The sequence below is a fragment of the Armigeres subalbatus genome, chromosome 2, assembly GCF_024139115.2.
Source record: "Armigeres subalbatus isolate Guangzhou_Male chromosome 2, GZ_Asu_2, whole genome shotgun sequence".
In the NCBI taxonomy this organism is placed as follows: Eukaryota; Metazoa; Arthropoda; class Insecta; order Diptera; family Culicidae; genus Armigeres; species Armigeres subalbatus.
In genome coordinates this window covers 341,390,964-341,415,856 of record NC_085140.1, presented here as the reverse complement: position 1 = coordinate 341,415,856, position 24,893 = coordinate 341,390,964, and the positions used below count along the sequence as shown (strand labels likewise).

The following is a 24,893-nucleotide window of genomic DNA, read 5'->3' as shown; positions in this document are numbered from 1 at the left end:
AGCCACCATGCAGCTCTTCAGCCTGCACCGGAAATCAATTTACGTCCTCTACCAAAACCACCTTTGCTCCTTTTCAACGCTTGCAATCGCCTTAGTGGTTCTCCTATCTCTGGTTCTTCCCTACTGTGTCATATCGTTCATCAATCCGGGAACACTATGGGATCGCTATCGGCTAGTGCACGAACAACCCAAAGTACGCTTCAGCTACCAATATCTCTTTTTAGCGGAAATGGTGGATGGCCCAGGCGAAGTCAATCACCAGCCGATCACATGCAGCTCGTTCGAGTCGTACAACATTCTAACCGAACGGTACCAGGAATGCAATGCAGTCAAGGTGAGTTTGCGGTGTGCAGCAAAGCAGCTCCTCTTGAATCAAACCAAAGCCCGATCGTCAATTTGCAGGCAACGGCGGACGACACCAACATGGATGGTAAAATAGATAAGCTGAGTGCATCCGTTACGGTCAGTTTGGCTGATGACTCAATGGGACTGGCGTTCTATACGTTCTATTTCTTTTTGGATGCAGAAGTAGAGGTAATTGACAATCATATTGATTTATTATAACTGGTTATAATAGTGTTGCATTAATAGGCAAATAGGTGATTTTGGGTTTTGGGTTTCGGTTAAGATATTGTTATTTTTGAAAATTGTCGATGTAAAGTGAATTTTATATAATTTACATACTTTGATATTTTTAGGTTACGCATGTCTGAATTTGAAAAGGATTGCGGCAGATATTTTTATCTGCGTTTGATTTTCCTGTCACATTTCCAAAAGTTCAAAAGCAATGAAAAACCCTTTGTAGCTATAAATCCGTATCCAAATGTATGCTCATGAGGAACGTTCTGCCAAAGTGAAGTCATAGCAAATGGATGTAGCGTCTATTTTAGCACCTATAGTATGACGGGCAGCGCCGTAGCATGTGATTGGTTGTGTTGGCCCCCTCCAGACCTACTTGTGCACCCCCCATCCCCCCCCCCCCAGAAAATTTTGAAAAGTAATTCCAACTTAGTCAGTTTTTATTTCATATACATATTTCCTACATATTTCTTAATTTTGATTATGAATTCTATAAACATATTTTTTGTTGCGTTATCACATCTTATCACATCTATGACCATTTGTTCAGCAAAGCATCGAAATATTAAGGTTGGACCCCCGGGAACATTTTCTCGATTTTTAAGCTAAAATCAATGCCGCTTCTAATTCAGTTGCTAGCTTAAAATAATAAATTTGTTCTGCATTTGTTTGACTAGTATCCTGGTCACAGAAACATAAAAACATAATTGTATTAAGATATAAATATTTCTGTTCTATTAAACTACCATCCGCTTCAAAAAAGACTGAAGCAACTACATCAAAATGAGCACATGTACACAAATCCGGTCAATGAAATTTCGAACGACCATTCCTTCGAAAATCTTCGAGTTAATCGCAAGGTATGCCGCAAAACAGTTGATCAAATTCCTATGGAGCTTTTTGCTCTTGCTATATAATTCTGGCACAGAAAGATATAAAATTATAAAACTTAAGAATCTTTGTTACAATGACAGAAAAATTAACAACGCATTCCATTGAAAGTATTACGACAAAACTTAGGCAACCTTCGCACTCACAACAGAGATTGCATTAAAGAAATATTTTTATAATCCTCAAAAGATCTTGTTCTATTTAATTTTTTGGCGATTTCATAAGGATCATCGGAAAACTCTTTTGTGTCTGCTTTAGTTAGAATTTGTTTTTTTTATGATAAAAAAAAAGATTTGGAAACCAGTTCGTATCAGAAAACATTTCTTTTGCAGCACAATTCAGATCGATTTGGTTGCTTCTCAAGTCTCTTTGATTTTTGCAGAGAAATCTCTCACCTATTCAGAAAACCATAATAAAGCCTCTTCCTAACGTCAGTAACTACAAAAACCCTATGTTATTCTGGAATTTGATTTATGACTCATAATTTTATGACTCATGGAATTTATGACTCATAAAAAACACTTTAGGATTCCAAATATGTGTTCATCGGTACTTAACTATTTCAGCACATATCATTTTGGAATTGCATGAATACTCATGGAAATGCTTGAAAACTTTCATAAATATACTCATATCGAATTTCATTTATAGATAATTCGAAGAAGATTCTTGAATCTTAGATTACACACTTATCCACATTTAGTAACATGAAGAAGACAAGTTGACACAGACTCAGCGTTTTGAAGCAATCACAGCATCATTGGAAATCAATTGTATCATTCGCGATTTTTTTTATGTTAGTTCTAGGACGAATGAGCGATAAACTTATGTCGAATTCGTTTTTAAACCTGGGTCAGTGCCAACCCGAACCCTGAATAAAAAAACATTTTGAGTTCCATCTGTCATTGGATATGTTGGTGTGCGTAGCATCGTGTTTGTTTTGATTCGAAACATATGATCCAGGACATCCAGTGCACTGGCAGTGCGTTGGCCTTGACTAATCAGATCATGATAAATAAAAATATTTAAGTGCGTGAACTGATTATTGCCATTATCAAATTCCATTAACAATTTACTTTTGGGCGGCGGATATATGTATTTAATTATATTCTATAATCCCGTGCACATTTTTATACCAAGAATTCCGCATAGAAGATTTTCTATTCTACAAGAATTCATCTAATAAATCAAATTGAAATTCCAATCACAACGTATTTCTGCAAGTTTTTTTTTCTTGGAACACACTGAGAAGCATGTGATAAAAATTCTCCAGGAAACGCAATTTTTTTTCCTCGCCACCCCTTCTGATAAAGGTAGCCTCACACCTCGGGAATATTTTCTTCGGAAGTTCCTTCAGGAATTCCTCTGCAGGTTTCATCTCTACATGTTCCTTGAAGAAATCCTACGAAAGTTCCTTGACGATTTTTCCGGAAGTTCCATGAAGGAATCCTCAGAAAGTTCCTTGAAGGATTCATCCGAAGGTTTCTTCAGGATTTCCTCAGAAAGTTCCTTCAGGATTTCCTCCGAAAGTTCATTAAGGAATTCCTCCATTAATTCATCCAGGAGTTTCTTCGAAAAACTTCCTGCTTCCTGAAGGAGCTTCCGTAAGAATTTCTGTTTTAGCTTCCGGTGAAACTCGTGAAGGACTTCCGGGGGAATTCCTGGAGGATTTTGCGGAGAATTTCTTGAAAGAACTTCCGGTAGAACTCCTCCAAGAACTTCCGGGAGAGTTCCTCCACTTCCAGAGGAATTCCTCAAGGAGCTTCCGGAAGAATTCCTCAAGGAACTTCCGGAGGAATTCTTCAAGGAACTTCCAGAGGAATTCCTTAAAGACCTTCCGAAGGAATTTCTCAATAAACTTCCGGAGGAATTCCTCAAGGAACTTCCGGAGAAATTCCTCAAAGAACTTTCAGAGGGATTCCTTCAAACTAATTCCTAAAGCAACTTTCAGAAAAAATCCTGAAACAGTATTCAAAGATATTGCTAAAGGATTTCCTAAAGAAAGGGAAGGGATCTCTTGGAAAAAAAATTGATTACCTGAAAGATATCGCCAATGAATTCAAGAAAGGATTACTGGAATTAAATTCTGAAACGCGCAAAAGAGTTTTTGGAAGAATTTCAAAAGAAATTCTGGGTATTATTTAAGAAAGAATTCTATTCGGTTTTCTTCAAATATATTTTTCTGACAATTCTTAGCGGATTTTGTTAACGGGTTTCAAGGGGAATTCCCAAACTAATTCCATCCACCGTCCTTAATTTAGGACACAATCTGTGAGAAAAAAAAACCCTGAATGAACTTATGAATAACTTCTTCAACAATTGTTTTTAAAACTGAATCTAGACAATAGTACCGGATTAATTTCATTTAAAACTACAATAACAAATATAACAAAAACCCTGGAAAAAAATTTCAACGCGCATTTTATTTGAATAACAGACAGTTTCGTTTTTCCCTTCTACTTGTTTATTCCGCCCAGTCCCACCCACTCACATGGTTTTGACAGTTGAAGTACAGTTGTATTGGTGAACCCGGTGCGAAACCGTGAAACAACACAGTGCGAACCCGACAGCTTTGGGGTTGGAACTAGTGCGAACCTAGTTCCAACCTGAACGAATAAAAAAACACTTTGACAGCACTTAGGTTGGAACTGGTTCCAACCTAGGTTGGAACTTTTTAAAAACGAATTCGACATTAGTCAAACAATTTCTATTGCAATCCATGCGCACAGTGCTTTAAATGGCCTTTGAAAATTACATCCCACCAGCTGGTGCCATGCCCCCCTCTAGATCGAGATTCTAGTTACGCCTATGGGTTCTAGTAAATTACCATCAGCGTGTGATCATACATCAACACCTCAGCGTGTCAAACGGTGAGCAGTAAGCCATGACTCGGCGTCTTCTTGTCAGATCTTCGTTGCGTGCACATTTGAGGCCACACATTTTGGCGATCCTATCATCACAGACAAACAGACATAACACATTGAACATTTACTCATCAAATTCATCGTCGTTCAAACACTAACGACATCTGTTGATTTCAGTTAGTTGAGCAAATCACGAACCAGATGGCGATAGTGAGCAAACGTCAAACTCGAGCAAATCCGATGTGCGCGCCACGAGTGATCGATTGGCCAACTAATGATTATTTGAATTGACCAGTAAATCAGTGAACGATGGAAGTTTGACGAGTGTTATGTCTGTTTGTCTGTGCTATCATGTTATTTTTGGGGCCCTCCTTAGTCGTGCGGTAAGACGCGCGGCTACAAAGCAAGACCATGCCGAGGGTGGCTGGGTTCGATTCCCGGTGCCAGTCTTGACAATTTTCGGATTGGATATTGTCTCGACTTCCCTGAGCATAAAAGTATCATCGTGTTAGCCTCATGATATACGAATGCAAAAATGGTAACTTGGCTTAGAAACCTTGCAGTTAATAACTGTGGAAGTGCTTAATGAACACTAAGCTGCGAGGCGGCTCTGTCCCAGTGTGGGGATGTAATGCCAATAAGAAGAAGAAGAACCATGTTATTTTTTGGATCCTGACACTGATTTCAAAAGGTGAGTTAAATCCAAGTGGTTAATGTGTTAATATTTTAATATATGTATTTGTTTATTTATTATCAGACTAACGCCGAAGTGGCCTGTGCCGCATCGGTCCATGGCCGCACGTTGCCAACCCCGCAGTCTGCGGAGGGTCCGCAAATCGTTCTCCACTTGATCGATCCACCTTGCTCGCTGTGCACCTCGCCTTCTTGTTCCCGTCGGATCGTTGACGAGAATCATTTTCACCGAATTACTGTCCGACAGTCTGGCTACGCGCCCGGCCCACCGCAGTCGTCGCGGTGTGAACGATGGATGGTTCTCCCAACAGCTGATGCAACTCGTGGTTCATTCGCCTCCTCCACGTACCGTCCGTCATCTGCACCCCACCCCAGATAGTACGCAGCACTTTCCTTTCGAAAACTCCGAGTGCGCGTTGGTCTTCTACGAGCATGGTCCAGGTCTCGTGTCCGTAGAGAACTACCGGTCTAAATAAGCGTTTTGTAGATAGTCAGTTTGGTACGGCGGTGAACTCTCAAAGTTACGTGCCATAATATCAATGTCGTCGGCGAAACCAAATAACTGGACGGACTTCGTGAAAATCGTACCACTCGTGTTAATCCCTGCCCTTCGTATTACTCCCTCCAAAGCGATGTTGAATAGCAGACACGAAAGACCATCACCTTGCCGTAACCCTCTACGCGTTTCGAAGAGACTCGAGAATGCCTCTGAAACTCGAACTACGCACATCACCCGACCCATCGTCGCTTTGATCAACCGCATCAGTTTATCCGGAAATCCGTTTTCGTGCATTAGCTGCCATAGCTGGTCCCGATCGATTGTATCATATGCAGCTTTGAAGTCGACAAATATATGATGTGTGGGCACGTTGTATTCGCGGCATTTCTGCAATACCTGACGTACGGCGAACACCTGGTCTGTGGTAGTGCGTTCACCCATAAATCCCGCCTGGTACTGCCCTACGAACTCTCTTGCGATTGGTGTTACTCGGCGGCATAAGATTTGGGAGAGTACTTTGTAGGCAGCGTTCAGCAATGTGAATGCGCGGTAGTTGCTACAATCCAGCTTATCGCCCTTTTTGTAGATGAGACACACGACACCTTCCATCCACTCCTACGGCAGTACGTCATCCTCCCAAACCTTGGTAATTACCCAGTGCAGCGCTCTAGCCAGTGCCTCACCACTATATTTAAACAGCTCTCCTGGTAGTTGCTCAACTCCAGGGGCTTTGTTGTTTTTCAGTCGGCCAATCTCCTCCTGGATTTCCTGGAGATTCGGAGCCGGTAGTCGTATGTCCTGCGCGCTTGCTCCTAGGTTCATGACCATACCGCCACCGTTGTCTGCCACATCGCCATTCAGGTGCTCTTCGTAGTGCTGCATGCCTCGTTCGCCCTCGTGCGGTGTTGCAACAACCTCACTTATGCTGTATTCTTCTCTTCAACTAACTGCTCACATTCGCCATCATAACAGTCGTTTATTTGATCCGGGGGCACCTTTCCAAGTGCAGCGGTTGCGGTGCTTCCAATGGCAGATCCCTAGTAGCACATATGTTTCACATAAGATATTGCAACTCATATGTAACCAGATTCAGTCACAATTAAGTTGCCGCAACCATTTTCGTCTGACTTGTGCTGCTCGGGATCGAATATCTCTCCAGCCATCTTCAAAAGACGCTGCGCCTAGCTGCTCTTCCGTTGGGAGTGCCACTTCCAGCTGCTGCGCGTAGTCTTGGGCTAGTCTACCGTCTTGTAGCCGCTTAATGAACGTGGTCGATTTGGTTTTCCGTTTCTTGATAAGGTGATTTCCATGTGGCCTTGTGGATATTCTTGCGGGGGATGAATGTGCTCCGGACTACTATTCCGCGGGAAGCTGCAAAGTTTATGCATCGTTGGCCGTTGTCGTTCGATACGGTATGGAGACTATCCGGCCCGATGACCGGTGTATGCATTTCCTCCCTTCCTGCCTGAGCATTCATGTCGCCGATGACGATTTTGACGTCCCGCAGTGGGCATCCATCGTATGTCTGCTCCAGCTGTGCATAGAACGCTTCTTTCTCGTCGTCGGGACTCCCTTCGTGTGGGCAGTGCACGTTGATGATGCTATAGTTGAAGAAACGGTCTTTTATCCCCAGTTTGCACATCCTTGCGTTGATTGGCTGCCACCCAAACACACGTTGGCTCATCTTGCTCAAAACTATGAAGCCGGATCCCAGCTCGTTTGTGGTGCCACAGCTTTGGTAGAAGCTAGCCGCTCGATGCACGCTTTTCCACACTTTGTGTCCTGTCCAACAAATCTCCTGCAGCGCCACGACGTCGAAGTTGTGGGGATGTAATTCATCGTAGATTATCTTGTCGCATACCCTAGCGACTTACAATTCCATGTTCCAAGCCTTCAATCGTGGTCCTTAATTCATCGCCAAGGTTGTTGCCGATCGTATCGAGTCGTATTATCTTGGTTGTATTTTAAAGCGGCTTATTGAGCCTGCACAAGTCTTCTTGATAACGCTTGTTTTCTTTCACTTCTTCTTTAAGAAAAAAGCTGTTGCTTCACCACGTGTAGCGTTGGATCATCGACACCGTGATTATCCAGGGCAGTTATCAATGGGTCGTATGAATCTTGAAACATCCCGAACAATGTGACTACCATGTCAAACTCTTTCAGTTCCACTTTAGCCCCCTGTAGATGTCCAATAAGGTCGTCGAAACACACCAAATGGCTCCAAATAGATTCGTTTTCATTAATCTCTAATTCAAGCTTATTACACATCCGCTTCGAGGTTCGGATAACCTTGAACAATCGTCTCCGAAAGGAAAACCTATAAACATGAATTTGGCCTTCTTGTTCACTTCTTCGAACTTCGCTTTTTTCCACAGCCGATCAAGGAACATCTTCCATCAAGGAGTGGAGTATCTCCCATAGCGTCCAGATACATCCATACATGAAGGTTCCTAATGAAGAATTCTGGTTCCTCCCTGAGGATTTCCACGGAATCCTCACTAGCTGGGTTCATAACCTCATAATTTTGAAGAATTTACCGAGGAATTCACGAAAAATTCCCAAACCAAATATTGGAAGATTTCCCGGGGAAATCCCGAGGATTTTGCCAAAGTAATCCCGGAGAATTTCCGGACGGAAATTACGAAGATTTACTCTACGAAATTTCAAATTATTTCAAACTATTATTTATCGAGAAAATGGGGAAGAATGTGCCGAGGAAATCCCAAAGAATTTGTCGAGAAAATTTTGACGAAAGAATTTGCCGACTTAACTCCCAAAGAGTTCCCTGAGGAATTTTCTAAACACTTGCCGTGCAAATTCCGAAGAATTTGCCGACGTTCAAAGAATATCTCAAGAAAAATTTGACGAGAATTTGACGAGAAAATTGAGAAAAAAAAATCCGAAGAATTTAAATGCCGAAGAACATTTCGAGAAAATTTCGAAGAATTCCTCGAAGAAATTTTCAAATAATATCTCGATGAAAATGTTGCTGAACTTCTGGAGCAAATCCCAAGGATGCGTAATAATTCGGAAGAATTTTCACGCCAGAAAAGACCCCAGCGGGACCACACACTCAGTTTTTAATTCTGCAGCTCGGCAAAAATCCGCACAGCCGCATGCCCAGAAAAATAAGAATTGATATCCCGGTGAAAATAACGTTTGTTAGCTGATTTTCGACCAATTTTTAGCATCTTTGACATGAATCTCGGCGAAAAACATGTATGCTGGGGCTCGGCTGTGCGAATCTCGGTTAAAGTTGTTGTTGCTGTTTGTCTCGGTAAAAGTTGAACAAATTGCTGAGATCTCGGTAAAAAAATTAACCACTCCTTTCGGTGGGGGTTGATCCCACGAAACCAGGACTTTCTCTACTAAGCACCTGTTTGGCGTAGCGTAGATGTACTATATTTCACCACCTTGGTAAAACCAGTAGTTTTTATAACGCTCTAGTGCAATATTTTACCTAACTGTATCAAACAATCATACAGCTAAAGTAAACATACATACGTTAAATAACAAATTTGTTATTATGAATTTCAGAACGAATCAATCATCATCCCAAAACGTCAGGCCCATATATTAACCACAGACAAACAGACGTAACAGTTTGAACATTTTTCAGAAAAATCCATCGCCCAACTCCTCTACCACCACCTTGCGACCATGTTGCACGAAACAATGTTTCGTATGACATTGTCACCAGAAGGCGCTGGAGTGAAATGTCAAACTCGAAGCATTACGACGCTAGCGCCTCTAGTTGTGAAACGCGCAATCGATCAAATTCAAATTGATCGTTGAAGTCATGGTCGATGGAAATTTCTCTAGTGTTACGTCTGTTTGTCTGTGTATTAACTGTCAAAGGTTGAGTCAAGTGCCCTTCGGTGTTTTGCTAGTGTGATTGAATAATATTATTCCGTATCAAACAAGACTGAAAATGTCGAGGAAACATTTTTCATCTATTTTTAAATTTCAGATTAAACAATGTTCCTTTCGATTTTTGAGTCAAAAGAAAAACTGACGCGTTCAGGATGATTAACTTCGTCGTTCCCTGAAAGAAAATCGAATATCGGTTCTTCATTTTAGGACCCAATTATCGCCACTGCATTGAGGGCCCTCCTTAGCCGTGCGGTAAGACGCGCGGCTAGAAAGCAAGACCATGCTGAGGGTGGCTGGGTTCGATTCCCGGTCCCTTTCTAGGCAATTTTCCTTGGGCATAAAAATATCATCGTGTTAGCATCATGATATACGAATGCAAAAATGGCAAGCTGGCTTAGAAAACTCGCAGTTAATAACTGTGGAAGTGCTTAATGAACACTAAGCTGCGATCTGACGGATCTGACGGCCAGCTGGCACAATCTCACACAACCTTACTTTATCGAGCGCATTTGCTGATGAGCACGTGTGAAGGAGCCAGACAATACTAAGGGTCTGTCTCATTTGGAGAATTAAACTTAAAAGTGACAGTTCGGAAATTAACAAATAACCCGGTCATAAGAATGGCTGGTGCTACCCAGCAATTCCAATAAGACATCGATGCAAAATGATTCGATATCTGTCAAAAGTAATCTTGCTCTGCGAGCAGGGTTATTCGATAATTCTCGGGTACTTATTCAAAAGGACGTATGTGATTTTGTAAACAAAGATTCAAACGTCGATTTGTCCAATCTCATAGTACTCCCACGCAAACCATCACCTCAGACAGGTAGGGGAAGCCTTCGGCTACCTGTTGGTGGTGTTGGTTTGCGTGGGAGTGCCATCAGATTGGACAAAACGACGTTTGAATCTTTGTTTACAAAATCACATACGTCCTTTTGAATAAGTACCCGAGAATTATTGAAATGTCACTTTTAAGTTTAATTTCAGTTTAATTATCCAAATGAGACAGACCCTAAACATTCATTCTACTTGGTTGGCATTTGTACAAAAATACATATGAGAGAGTTAGTTCTGAAAATGGATTGCGAGAGTTCGGCTACGTGCCTGGTGCTGGGAACTTGGTTTCCTCAGTACCCACTAAGCTTCGGAGGACGACGAAGGTCCTTCGTAGCTTAGTAGGGAAAGCACCCATCTAGCGTACTGGTTTCGTGGGATCAAACCCCACCGAAGGGAGTGATTACCCTCCAATAAGTTTCCGAACTAAATCTATCACATGTTGTGTTCCGTCAACCGAGATGGGAATGGGCACCGACTTCCTTAGAGCTAGTACAAACACTAGTTTATGTTTGCAATGCTTCTAGCTGTAATTCAAATTTTGTTTAGGAACTTTACAAAGATAATAGTTTATGGTCTTACATCAATCGGTCTACAAAACACTCGATTATTCGATTCCTACAGAATCGCTGATCTCCCACGCGTATTCCTGTGTTAGGTGTTTATAGGTTAGATTAGAAAAAAAGCAGCAAATTCTACAAGCTTACGGTTTTCGGCTAGTTTGACTTTATAGATTCGAATAGATCCAGATCGCCACTGGAATAAACAGGTGTCCAATTCAAACAGAGTCTTGTTTCTAATCTATCTAATTTTCAACTACGAAACACTGCGCGAATTTACTCTTCTAGCTACGTCTGAAGCGAAAACGTTTCCTATCGGAAATAAAGTTTTGCTTCGTTTTTTTTACTTCCGTTGAACTGATTCGAACCGGGCGAACTTGACAAAGATGCGAAATCAGTTTTGACACTATGCAGTTTGCGCCATTCCGACCTCTCCTGTGTCATCCATGGGTGCATCGCGACGGGCAGTGCTGCCAGTAACATGTTGTGCATATGCAGGGTTGTTACGGAGATCCTGAAATATTTTCCGCGCCAAATCCGCGCCGACCAAAATCAAATCCGCGCCATTTCCGCGCGACATGAAATCTATTCCGTGCCAAATCCACGCGATCCAGAACTGACTTTTCGAATATACGTGAAATATCAATTTTGGGTATCACAATTAATTGAATATAATCTCAATTATTTAAATTTGTTTCAAGAAACAAATATTTTAAAAAATCACCAGAAATTTCTTCGGGGTAGAATAATGAACGAAAACTACTGCAAATATTAGTCCGGAATTTGTGCGGAAATTCCTTCTTCAATTCTTGTGACAAGTTTGTCTATGAGTTCATGTAGAAAATTCCGCCAATTTACATTTTTTCGTGATTTTCGTGCAAGAACTCCTAGAATTTCAACTAAAATCTCCAAGAATATCTGCAAAAATTCCTGCAGAAATTCATTATTCGTGCACACATTCATTCCGGAAATTTCTACGGTGAGTACTCTGGAAAGTTCCGCGGAAATTATCTTGGATTTTTTTTTGCAAAAATCCAACTGCTCTTGAAACTTTCGCAGAAATCGTTCCAAAATTGCCTAGGAAATTTTTCTGAGAATATCTTTGAAAATTCCTCCGGATATTCTTGCAAAAGTTTCCTTGGGAAATTAATCGGAGATTCATTCGGAAATATTGTCATAAATTCAAATTTCAATTCAAACTATGGAACATTTTCAGAGACAACATGTGAAAATTTCTTCATTATTTCCTGCGGAAATCGCTTTGGTCATTCGTGCAGAAATTGATTGGTGACTTCCTGCGGAAAAACTCCCGGAAAATCTTTCGTTAAAATCTAGACGCAATTTTTGATAATTGTTTAAAGAAATTCCTGTCATCATCGCTACAGGAATTTCTGAGAAAATCGCTACGTGAATTTTTGCGGGAATTTCTCTCAGAATCTGTAAAAATTCTTTCTGAAATACATTCGGAATTTCCTTCGTGAATTTTTGTGGAAATCGCTTTAGAAATTTCTGCAGACATTCTTTGGTGAATTCCTGTGGATAACCTTCCGAGAATCGTTTCGAAAATTCAAAATGGCATTGCAGCGGCTTTTTTACAATAATTCCTGTGGTCAGTGCTCCAAGTAACATATGCTAACATCATTAGATCTAGCATTATATCACCTAAAACTGAATCCGCGTCAAATCCGCGCGAAGCCTTAAAATTGTTATGTAAATCCGCGCCAAATCCGCGAAATCCGCGTAGTCGTAACAACCCTGCATATGCATAGATCGACGTGCTTCCATTGGTCGAAGGCGCTTCGGAATACGTCTCCCTAATCCAGCGAAGTACGAACTGGTCACATACCCCCAGCGGAAGGTATGTTAGTGGAATCCAAATCTTCCGTCAGTCTCAAGTTTTTCACGCAGTCTACGATTAACCAACCTCTCGACGACCTTTAATATACAGGAGGTTGTGTGGCCCCAAACGGCCGGAGCGAATGGCGATAACAGCAGCTCTGCGTGGGTGCGTGTGCACGCCACGGAGATCTGACAAGAAGAACCCGGGGCATGGCTAAAGTGGCCATCATACGCAATACTTTTACCATCTACCCCAGAATGTTTTTTGTACGTGTGTTTTAGTATCCACATTCTGGGAGTTATACCCTAATTCAGCTTACTCAAACCCCACATTCCCCTTCTTTTCTCATAAAAAAGGCAAAACAAATCCTCTAGCATAAGGCTGGTTTACAGTTCGGAGAACGTATCCGTGGGATTTGTTACGGGTTTCTGCTCCGGGTTTTGTTAGGGAAAATTTTCCGCCGATAAGTCTCCACTGTCAAAACGTTTTTCGTGATTGGGTTTACACTTTAGGATTTTTCTTCAGGTTTTGAAAATCTGCGTATCCGCGAACCGTGCTTGAGTTTACACTTCTGTGTTTTGGTTCGGATTCCTTTATACAAACACATACGTGCGACAAGAGGGAAAGATAGCGAGAAGAGGGAGATATAGCGGGAGAAAGGGAGGGGATAAGTGTGAGAGATTGAGTGGGAGAGTGAAAAAGAGAAAAAAGAGAGTGAGCGTGTGAGTGAGAGTAAGTGAGTGCACGCTTAAAGTCATTCACACAATTTTGTGTTTCGTTCACACAAAACGGGCCTAACCTGGAACAACACATATTATGAGTAAACGCCATGTTACTCATTTTAGTGTAATTGACGGTGAACGATTTCCGATGAGTTCATTTCACACAGTGACAGAGCGGTCGGAAAACGGACCTAACCTCAATTATATTTTTTCATGAAAATTGAAAATTATCGCAACATTTTGATACTATTTCAGAGTCCCCATTTGTTTCGATATGACCAAACTAAAGTGCGATGTTTATAGTCGCACATTTTAGTTGTATCGTATCGAAACAAAACGAAAATCCACAGAAAAAGTCATTTCCCGGATAAAAATGTACTATTGGTTCAATAGTGAAAACAATTGAATTACCATACAATGTACGGTATACAATAGGATATATTGTTTCTTGATAGTTACACAGATTGCATCCACACTGAGGATACAATACATCAACATATTTCTCTAATGTAACCATACTTGCAATTGTTTTTAAAACATTTTCGTACATAAGATTCATACATTGATAACTTTTGAAACGATTCTTTACATTGCATATAAACTATATAACAATACTTGCCTCAAAGCGCCAAATATGTATTTTTTCCCTTTAAATTGCATTGTTGAACAGTAAAGCTGTCACAACTGAGAAATCAAAAATCGTATTGTTTTACTATACAAATACAATACAATCCAATGTATTTTGAACAGTTTTGATCGGATATTTCAACAATATATTAACCATACACTCTATTGTGTGACGAAAAAAATGTATGGAAAAATATCAGATTTTGTATTGTTACGATACTTAACAACCCGTACATTCTATTGCGAAAACTTCATTTACATTTGAGTGAATGGTTCATAACAACGCATTCTAATGTATTTCTATGGGTTCATTTACAATATAATCTATTGCCAATTTAATGTTATTAATAGTAGTGTTACAATAAATTGTATTGATATTCTACTGTAATTTTTATTCGGGTTTCGTTGCGGTGCATGCCGGTGCATGTCAAAATGGACTTGACAGTTCGAAGCAAAGTTTCTTACACATATTAAAATAATAAAAGACATTACACAGCGACTGTGCATGTCTTACACATAATTTTCACACAGATTGCTATTCTCTCGTGTCATCGTCGTCATGTGTGAAAATTATTCATGCGATGTGTAATTTACTTTAAGCGTGTGAGGGTGACTTAGTGGGAGAGTGAGTGAGTCAAAGTGAGAGTAAGAGTTAGTTAATGAGTGAGTGAGAGTGAGTGAGTGAACGAGTGATTGAGTGAAAGTGAGTGATTGGGTGGGAATTAGTGAGTGAGTGAGAATGAGTGTGTATGTGTGAGATTGAGTGAGTGAATGAGAATAAGTGGGTGTGAGATTGAGTGAGTGAGCGAGAGTGTGAGTGATACAGTGAGTGATTAAGTGGGAGTGAATGGAAGTGAGTGATAGTGGGTGAGTGAATGAGTGAGTGAGAAAAAGTGAGTAAGAGTTCATTTGTCTTTTTTTCCTACTTGCTTTCTTCTTTCTTTCTTCTTTTTTCTTTTTTCCTCCTTTCTTCCTTATTTCTTCTCTTTCTTCTTTCTCTCTCCCCTTTCTTTTCTTCCTTTTTGTTTTTTCTGTTTTTCTTCCTTATTTCTTTTTACTTTCTTCCTTTTTTACTCTTTTTTTTGCTTCTCTCTTCCTTTTTGCCTTTCTCGTATACTAAGTATACGTAAAGGCTATATGATCGCTCCAAAAACAAACTTTTTATAGAAGGCCCGGAGACCCATAGTGTTATATACCGATCGACTCAGCTCGACGAATTGAGGTGATGTCTGTGTGTGTGTGTGTGTGTGTGTGTGTGTGTGTGTGTGTATGTGTGTGTGTCTGTGCGCACCAACCCAAAAAAAATGTCACTCATTTTTTAGGTACTTATCCTTAACCGATTTACTCGCAAGTTGCATTCGACGCAGGATACTCTACCATTGTTTCCTATTGAAAATTGGTCAAATCGGACTATGGGCTTGGAAGTTATGGCCAAAATACCACTCTTTTTTATAAAAAAATGAGTAAAAAATGTCACTCATTTTTCAGGCACTTATCCTTAACCGATTTACTTGCAACAAGTTGCATTCGACGCAGGATACTCTACCATTGTTTCCGATTGAAAATTGGTCAGATCGGACTATGGGCTCAAGAGTAATGGCCAAAATACTATTTTTATAATGCACGAGAAAGGCACCATCACCGCTAGGTGGATTAATCAGGTTTTTTTTGTTTGTTCTTCCTTCCATCCTATTTTCTTTTTTTTTTGTCTTTATTAGCGAGACTTTTAGCCCTGGGCTGGCTCGTTTCGAAACCTCTTTTCGTCTTTTCTTCCGTTTTTCTTCTTTCTTTTTTCATACTTTCTTCCTTTCTTCCGTTTTTCTTCTTTCTTTCTTCCGTCTTTATTTCTTCTTTCTACTTTCTTTCTTCCTCCTTTTTCCTTCTTTCTTCCTACTTTCTTTCTTGTTTTTTCCTCCTGTTTTCCTTCTTTATTCTCTCTTCCTTCTCTTTTTCTTCCTTCTTTCTCCCTTCTTTCTTTCTTCTTTCTTCTTGTTTCCTGTGCTTCTCTCTATTTTTTTCTTTCATTCTTTTTCTCTTTCTTCCTTCTTCAATCCTTCTTTCTTCCTTACTTCCTTCTTTCATCTTTCTTTCTTCCTTATTTCTCTCTTCTTTGTTCCTTATTTTTTCCATCTTTCTTCTTTATTTCTTCTTTCTTCCTTCTTACTTCCTTATTTCTCTTTACTTTGTACCTCATTTCTTCCTGTTACTTGTTTTCTCCTTCTTTCTTTTGTTTTGCTTCATGGTGTCTTCTCTCCTTCTTCTTCCTTCCTTCTTCTATTTTCCTTTTTTCCTTTTTTCCTTCTTTTATATTCCTTCTCCTTTCTTTCTTTTATCTTTCTCCTCTTCTTTTCTTTTACTTTCTTACTATACATGTTTCCTCCTTTCTTCTTTCTTCCTTTTCACTTCTTATTTCATCTCACTTCTTACTTCTCCGTTCCTCACTTCTCACATCACATTTCTCACTTGTCACCTTTTACTTCTTATTTCTTCCTCTCCACTTCTCACTTCTCATTTTTTACTTCTCACTTCCACTTCTCATTTATCTATGATCACTACTATCATTCTCTTGCATCTCTCTTTTCACTACTAACAAGTCCCCTCTCATTTCTTGTCTTTTTGTTCTTTCGACCTTTTGTCCAAACAAACCACCTTGCCTTGTGATTTTTTTTAAACCATCAAAATATTCTAACACATCGGCACATTAATCACTTATATTCAACTCAACTTTTGAAATCAGCGTCAGCATCCAAAAATAACCTGGCAGGATCGCCAAAATGTGTGGCCCCAAATGGCTGGAGCAAAATGCGATGACAGTAGCTCTCCGTTGGTCCGTTTGCACGCCACGGACATCTGACAAGAAGAACCCGAGTCATGGCTTGCTGCTCACCGTTTGACACGCTGGGGTGTTAAAAATCACACGCTGATTCCTACCCTATTCTATCCGGGCCAGGGGACTTCCTGTTGCGTTTACGCTTGCCAACTAGCGCATTGACTTCTCGCTACAGTTCAGCGGGTGAACCTCCACTGCTTCCTTTTGGCGCCTTTTGACCGTTCGGCACTCAGTGTTTTTGTTTGTCGCGAACCGACTATTGTGGCATTAAATTTCTGTTTCAGTATCATCTGTTTAAATGTTTCGAAATTTTCCACCGGATTAACAAAGCAAAAACATTAATAACGTTAACGTAACTGAAATAATTGAAATTTTCACTGCCTAATTTTACCAAAATGAACCCAGATGAGCAACATTTATACTAATCCTTCTATTTGTTTGATATTTTTTATTCCAGAGCAACTGCCACTTTTCTATTCCTGCCCTGGTTTCTCTCAGCAAACAAATCCCCCCAATGCAACCCTTCAAGTCCGGCACCATTTCGCATCTTGGCCACCTCCGAGCAAGTCAATCCGCTTCGCTGCAGTGTCCCTTCTTTATGCGGAACATCAAAACACATTTCAACCATAACTTCCATCCGAATGAGAACTTCACCACCGTCGATCAGTTTTTCCCAGAGTCCATCTTGCATAAAATTGAATTGTCGAACGCCGCTTTCTTTGAATTCGAGCAAACACGCACCCAGTGGAGTCGGGACGGAAGTGGCGTCATCACAATAAGAGTTGAACTGATGATCGGCGGGGAAGATAGCCAAAAGACTGCTTTGATGTATAATGCTTCCCTGTGGCAAAAGGTGGCCCAATTTTGGGTTCAGTACTGTTCGGTGCTGGTTGTGTTCCTGTGGATGGCGGATAAGCTGAAAGATTGGCTGTTCGATGGTTACTGGATTCGGGCGATGATGGTTACTCCATGGAAGAACAAAATAGCGTAGGCTTTCGGCATGTAATAAAGGAAATACTTGTTTATGAATAAATGATACTCAGTTGTTGTAAAAAGAAATCTCCATTTCTTTCCCAAAGTAGCGTATTGAACATTAAAAACCTAACATATTTACAAAGAAGACGTATCAAAGTTTTTTTTTTCAACAGAATCTTGTTGATACTGTTCAAACAATGGTTTGCAAACTCGGAAGAGATTTCAAAGCATCCTGCTGCAGGCGGTTATCCTCCAGAATAATTGTACTGTGCGGATAATAATCCAGCTGAACAAAAAGATATCGGTACTCATAGTCTCCGGAATCATTCTACGATATGCGAAAAACAAAAGTTCAATATCAATCTCAAAGTTGATACCTTTTAACTTACCATTCTCTTTTCTAAATGCACGGTTGCTTTATTTCTAATCCCTTGAACATAAAACTGCATCCTAATGTATTGAACACCATCGCGCACATAGGACGTGTGCGCCACATGATTCCTTCTACCTCGCCGGCTTTCCTCTCCGAACCCTTTGATCGGAGCACCCAGAGCATCTTTCACCTTTGGCTCATCCTTTACTCGCTCCAGCGCCTCCGTGTAGATATTGTTCGGACTGTTAGACGAGAACAGCTCCTTGAAGATTGCGTAGAACAGCACACTAGTCACCCCGACTCCTAGCAGAATCACCCCCATATAGCTGGCGGTTTTAGTATTCTCCTTGACACGCTCTCCCAGGGGCCGGACATCGGTGGAAACGTCTGCCCTATCAGTGGCAGCCGACAGAGACGTGGACTCGGCACTTTCTCTTTTAGCCGTCGCATAGCACCGGCTTTGTTTGAGCACAGGAATGGTTCCGACCATGCGGATTAGGGCAAGAGGGCCAAAGCGGTTCCTAGCCAGCAGTGGGCGCAGGGTTAACAGGGACATACTGGAAATGGGCACGAAAGTTGGGTAAGGATAAGGAAATATGAATCAGATGGTTATTCAAATATACAATTATACACGAAACGATTTTTGAGAAAATTGTTCAATAAAAAAGACAAAAAACTTCAGGCAACCCCCCTCCCTACTCTAAGCGTAACATAATTTATGGATGTTCCCTTATCCGTGGTGGTCTTTCGTCAGGTTAAGGCAGTTTTTTAGGAACTTTGCTTAGGGAAACTTGATGTTGAGTTGAGGTTTGTGGTTGAAGTATACTGTACACACAAATTGGAAGATTAGGATCAAAAGCCACCCGCGAAAGTATTGCTCAAATAAATAGCGGTAATCAACCATAGATGAGATTGTCGCTGAGGTATACTTTGATCTTTTTCCCAAACATATTGGGTAGACACACACGGCCGGATTTAGCCCGAAGAGGGCTCCAAATTGGTACATAAGATTTGAGGGGGCATGGGGCCACACCCACCCCTACCCCCAGCGAGCTTGTTCGTTGACATTTAGCGCCAGCAAAAGATGTTTCGCCAGCGACGAAAGCGACATTCTTCCTCTATAGTTTATTACCTCTATTCTTAAATGGTACTTAAATGTACCATCTTGGTTGGACTTTGGTTTTAATGGGTCGAATGTGAAAAATCCAACCCCACAATGTCCCACCTTCTTATATAGAGATGTTCGTGTATAGTTACAGATTTCCGTTGTACCATTTTGAAAAAAAAAAAACTACTGCCATAAAGCACGTTATAGGGTTATCTCGGTAATATTTATCTCATTCATCATAAAATCAAAATCCGTAATCTATCAGATTCTGTAATAGCTTATACTGATAATTGGTGCTTTAATATTCAAAGTTTTTGCTTTAACTAACAGACCATATTTTCATTTATTTTATCCACATCTTTTGGGATTCAAGGCTTCCCCAAGACGTTCGAGACAAGCTCGCCTTTGATAAGTAATTTTTATTTTTTGATTATTAGGTGTTAGGCGCGTTTTTATTTCTAGGAAAAACCGTTCCCTCCACTTAAGATGAAAAATTAAAACATGTTAATACATATTTAATATCCAGTTATTTTGCCATTGAAATGCAGATTAAAAATTATATAAATAAGTTTGACTTGACCCGGCTTTTTAGTCAATTATCATCATCGTATTAAAATTGTTTTTCTTAGAAATCAAATAATGTTATCAATGAAGAACCAACGCATTATTATTATATAATGTACTTACATGATTAATTATTATATTTGCTTAAAAATACTACTTAATTTTTCGCTGAAATTGCAAAAAAATTAAAACTCAACCGCACTTTTGTTTTGAACTGATCAGAAGCAAAAAAAGACAATCTAGTACTTCAAAACAATGACAGCTTTGTTGAGGGATCATACAAATATTACATGCTTCCCAACATTACGCACGCAGAAAACCAACAAGGGAACCGCAAAAATCAACTCAATATTGGGTCGTATGAATAAAAAGTAGTAAGTTTGAGTTTACTACATTTTGGGTAGTAAACGTCACTTGTGGAACTTATTCGCATGAATAACAGAGACTTCACTACACTACATCTTTCGAACATACTACAAACAATCAATTTGGTATGAATAAAAGTAGCTTTTACTGTTTTCTACGGTAGGCAGCTGCGGAGGTTGCTACAATTGAATTTGTTTGTTTATTTGCCGAAGTGATAGTGAAATTTGAGAAAATACTTTCAACTTTTAATGGTAAAATGAATTTGAACACCGCTTTATTTATTAATGTAAACATGAGAAATGAGAAGATATTCTGTGTACGTCGTGGGGATCGTGATAATTTTAAACCACTTTATCGAGTTTTCACGCGAAAATGTCGAATGGCTATCCGATCATTTTCTTAATGCCCGAGAGGTACAAGAGGAGGTAGATTGAGTAATGTACTGAACATGAAAATTTTCGTACGATATATAGGTGGCCCGGGATGTCAGGTACGTAGGGTGTTTCTAATCTTAATCTAAATACAACATTTTAAACTTACAAGTTTTGCGGAGACGAGCCAGCCTCGGGCTGCAAGTCTCTTAAATAAAGACAAAAAAAACTTACAAGTCGCATCAAATATATTTTCAGGTTGGTGTTGGAGAAGATGTCGGTGTCCATCAAACAACAGTGTGCAAAACTATTTGGCATGTTTGTCAGAAAATAATTGAAAAATCAAATGAGTGGATTAAATTTCCATCCACCGAAAATGAGTTCCGTGGAGGCCAAACGTAGTTGGAGCCGCAAGGGAAAATCCTGAATGCAATTGGAGCTATCGATTGCACCCATGTTAAAATCGAACGACCTCATAGGCATCCAGATGAGTTCATCAACAGGAAAGGATTAGCATCATTCAACGTCCAAGCTACATGTGATGCAAACGACGTCATCACCAGTATCGATTGTTCTTGGCCAGGATCGGTTCACGATTCTAGGATCTGGAAGAATTCAGACGTCTATAGAACCATGTTTGAAAATACTTCAGGAGCACTACTTCTGGGTGATGAAGGTTATGCAATTGCTCCATGGATTATGACACCATATAGAAATCCGGATACTGTAGTCCGTGTTAACTACAACAAAATTTTCTGTCGGGAACGCGTTGTTATTGAAAGGGTTTTTGGCCAAATTAAAAGAAGATTTCCCTTCTACAGAACACTGTACGTATGATTACACATCGTACCGTCAATGGTTCTAGCCTGTTTTATACTGCATAATGTTGCTAAATATCTCCAAGATGAAGACTTCGACTATGATGAAGATGATGCTGGCGATGCGAATAATGTTGGTGCCAATGAAATTGGCGATATACGAATTCGTGGACGTAACAGAAGGGATGCAATTGCTGTATTGCTTAGCAGATCGAGTCATGTAGCAGTAGATGAATAAAGTACCTCTATAAATCTCAGAATAAAACCAAAATTGTCCATCATTGAGTTTTGAAACCGATTAAGTTTTGAAGTAAGGTGCTGTGTATTTAACTAATTCTGTATCGTGCAGTCTTATGAATGTTCTGAAATACATGAATGCACCTAGTTACAGTTCAAATAACTGATAAACGTCTCTAAGGTTTACGTTATTTATGGATGTTCACATGTTGCTACTACGTGGTCTTAGATAAGATTTTTTTCGAAAGATAATACATCAATTTCTCCATTAATTCTTCCGGAAGTTCCTCCATGAATTTCTCCAGAACTTCATCATCGATTACCTCTGGAAGTTCCTCCTGGTATTTGCCTGGATAATCATTAAGGAATTTCTCCGGAAGATCCTCCAGGAATCTCTCAGGAAGTTCCTCCGAAAGCTTCTCCAGATATTCCTCCTTAAGTTTCTCCGGGGATTTCTTCCGGAATTTCTCCAGGATATCCTTCGGATTGCTTATCTAAGAATTACTTCAAAAGTTCCTCCAAGAATTCCTACGGAAGTTCCTCCAAAATTTCCACCGAAAGATTCTCCAAGAATTCCTCCGGAAGTTCTTTCAAGAATTCCTTCAAAAATTCCTGCGGACGTTTATCCTGAAATTCTTCTGGAAGTTCCTCCAAGAATTCCTCCGGAAGTGGCTCCAGGAGTTCCTCCGGAGTTAACTCCAGGAATTTCTCCGTAAGTTTCTCTAGAAATTCCTCTGGAATTTCCTCCAACAATTAATCTGGAAGCTCATCCTGGTATTTATCTGAAATAAACATCTAGGAATTTCTCCGAAAGATCCTGCAGGAATTCCTCTGGGAGTCCCTCCTGGCATTTCTCCAGAAGCTTCTTAAGGTATTCCTCCGGAAGTTCTTTTTAAAGTTCCTCAAAAAAATCCATCGAAAGATCCTTCAAGATTTCCTCCGGAAGTTTCTTCAGAAATTCCTTCAAGAATTCCTCAGGAAGTTTCTCCAAGAATTCCTCTGAAAGTTCCTCAAAGAATTCCTCTGGAAGTTCATCCTAGAATTCCTCCGGACTTCACGAATTCCTCCGGAAATTGTTCCAGGAATTCTTCCGGAAGATTCTCAAGAAATTCCTTTGGAAGTAACTCCAAGAATTCCTCCGGAAGTTTCTCCACGAATAACACCGGAAGTTCCTACTGGTGTTTATCTAAATAATCATCTAGGAATTTCTCCGGAAGATCCTGCAGGAATTCCTCTGGGAGTCATTCCAAGTACTCCGCGAGAAGATTCTCCAAGTACTCCTCCGGAAGTTCTTCGAGGTATGCATCCGGAAGATCCTCAAACAGTTCCACCGGAATATCCTCAAACAATACCTCCAGGTATTTCTCTGGAAGTTTTTCTAGGAATTCCTCCTGAAGCTCTTCTCAAAGTTCTTCCAAGATTTCCTATAAAAGTTTCACCGAAATATCCTCTAAAAATTCCTCCGATAGTTCCTTCAGGAATTCCTTCAAGAATTCCTCCGGAAGTTTCTACATAGATGCTTCTGGAAGTTCTTCCAAGAATTACTCTGGAATTACCTGATAGAATTCCTCCGAAAGTTCCTTCAGGAATTTATCCGAAATTTGCTCCAGGAATTTTTTAGGAATTCCCTTCAGGAATACCTCTGGAAGCATCTCCAGAAATTCCCCTGGAGGTTCCTCCAAGAATTCCTCCAGAAGCTCCTCCAGAAAAACTCCGGAAGTTCCTCCTGGTATTTATCTGAAATAATCATCTACGAATTTCTCCAGAAGATCCTGCAGGAATTCTTCTGAGAGTTCCTCAAGGTATTTCATTTCTCCAAAAGCTTCACAAAGTATTCCTCTTTCCTGGAAGTTCTTTCAGGTATCCCTGAGGAAGTTCCTCCAAAAATTCCTCCGGACTTTCCTCCGAGAATACCTCCGGAAGTTCCTCCAGGTATTTATCTGGAAGTTTTTCTAGGAATTCGTCCGGAAGATCTACTTAAAGTTCCTCCAAGAACTCTTACGGAAGTTCCTCCAAAAATTCCATCGAAAGACCTTTCAAGAATTCCTCCAAAAATTCCATCGAAAGGTATTCAAGAATTCCTCTGGTAGTTCCTTCAGGGAATTCCTTCAAGAATTCCTCTGGAAGTTCCTCCTAGAATTCCTCCGGAAGTTCCGTCAGGTATTCCTCCGGAATTTGCTCAGGAGTTACTCCTGAAATCACTCCAGGAATACCTCTGGAAGTTTCTCCAGAAATTCCTTTGAAAGTTCCTTCACGAAATCTCCGGAAGTTCCTTCAGGAATTTCTTCAAGAATTACTCTGGAAGTTCCTCTAGGAATTCCTCCGGAAGTTCCTTCAGGTATTCCTCCGGAAGTTGCTCTAGGAATTCCTCCAGATTTTACTCTAAGAAATCCTAAGAGAATTCCTTCATTCAATTCCTCAGGAGGGTTTTCCAGCAATTTCTATGAAAGTTCTTCAAAGAATTCCTCTGAAAGTTCCTTCAGAAATTCCTCCAAAATTTCCTCCACGAAAACCTCCGGGAGTTCCTCTTTCCTCCAGAAGCTTCTCAAAGTATTCCTCTAAGATTTGCTCCGGAATTCCCTCCAAGAATTCTACCGGAAGTTTTCCAGATATTTCTCTGAATTTTTTTCTAGAAATTCCTCCCGAAGTTCATCTTAGAGTTCCTCCAAGAATTCCTACGGAAGTTGCTCCAAGAATTCCACCGAAAAATTCTCCAAGAATTCCGTAGAAAGTTCCTTAAGGAATGCCTTCTCAAAGTATTCCTCTAAGATTTGCTCCGGAATTCCTCCAAGAATTCTACCGGAAGTTTTCCAGATATTTCTCTGATTTTTTTCTAGAAATTCCTCCTGAAGTTCATCTTAGAGTTCCTCCAAGAATTCCTACGGAAGTTGCTCCAAGAATTCCACCGAAAAATTCTCCAAGAATTCCGTAGAAAGTTCCTTAAGGAATGCCTTCAAGAATTCCTTCGGAAGTTTCTCAAAAATTCCTCTGGTAGTTCCTCCAAGAATTCCTTTGGAAGTTCCTCCTATAATTCCCATGAAAGTGATTTCAGGAATTCTTCCGGAAGTTGTTCCAGTAATTCAACCGGAAGTTTATCCAGAAATTCCTCTAGCAGTTCCTCTACGAATTCCTCCGGAAGTTCCTCCACGTATAACTCCGGAAGTTCCTTCTGGTAATTATCTAAAATAATCATCTAGGAATTCCTCCGGAAGATCCTGCAGAAATTCCTCTGGGAGTCCCTCCTGGTATTCCTCCAGAAGCTTCTCAAA

General features: G+C 40.3%; 2 protein-coding genes and 1 pseudogene across 2 annotated transcripts; 2 read left to right on the top strand and 1 right to left on the bottom strand.

The window, feature by feature from the left end:
• The first annotated feature begins 7 nt into the window (after positions 1–7).
• Positions 8–17,845, top strand: LOC134212853 (transmembrane protein 231). The gene is made up of 3 exons (XM_062691090.1): positions 8–334; positions 403–534; positions 17,270–17,845. The coding sequence occupies exons 1-3, from the start codon at positions 8–10 to the stop codon at positions 17,801–17,803; spliced, it is 993 nt and encodes a 330-aa protein (XP_062547074.1). The 3' UTR covers positions 17,804–17,845.
• On the bottom strand, positions 17,831–20,099 carry LOC134212855 (mitochondrial import inner membrane translocase subunit Tim21). The gene is made up of 3 exons (XM_062691094.1): positions 19,956–20,099; positions 18,177–18,717; positions 17,831–18,115 (listed from the first exon to the last, which is right to left on the bottom strand). The coding sequence occupies exons 2-3, from the start codon at positions 18,714–18,716 to the stop codon at positions 17,978–17,980; spliced, it is 678 nt and encodes a 225-aa protein (XP_062547078.1). The 5' UTR covers position 18,717; positions 19,956–20,099; the 3' UTR covers positions 17,831–17,977.
• A 355-nt stretch (positions 20,100–20,454) lies between these two features.
• On the top strand, positions 20,455–21,658 carry LOC134217007 (putative nuclease HARBI1; annotated as a pseudogene).
• Positions 21,659–24,893: the final 3,235 nt, after the last annotated feature.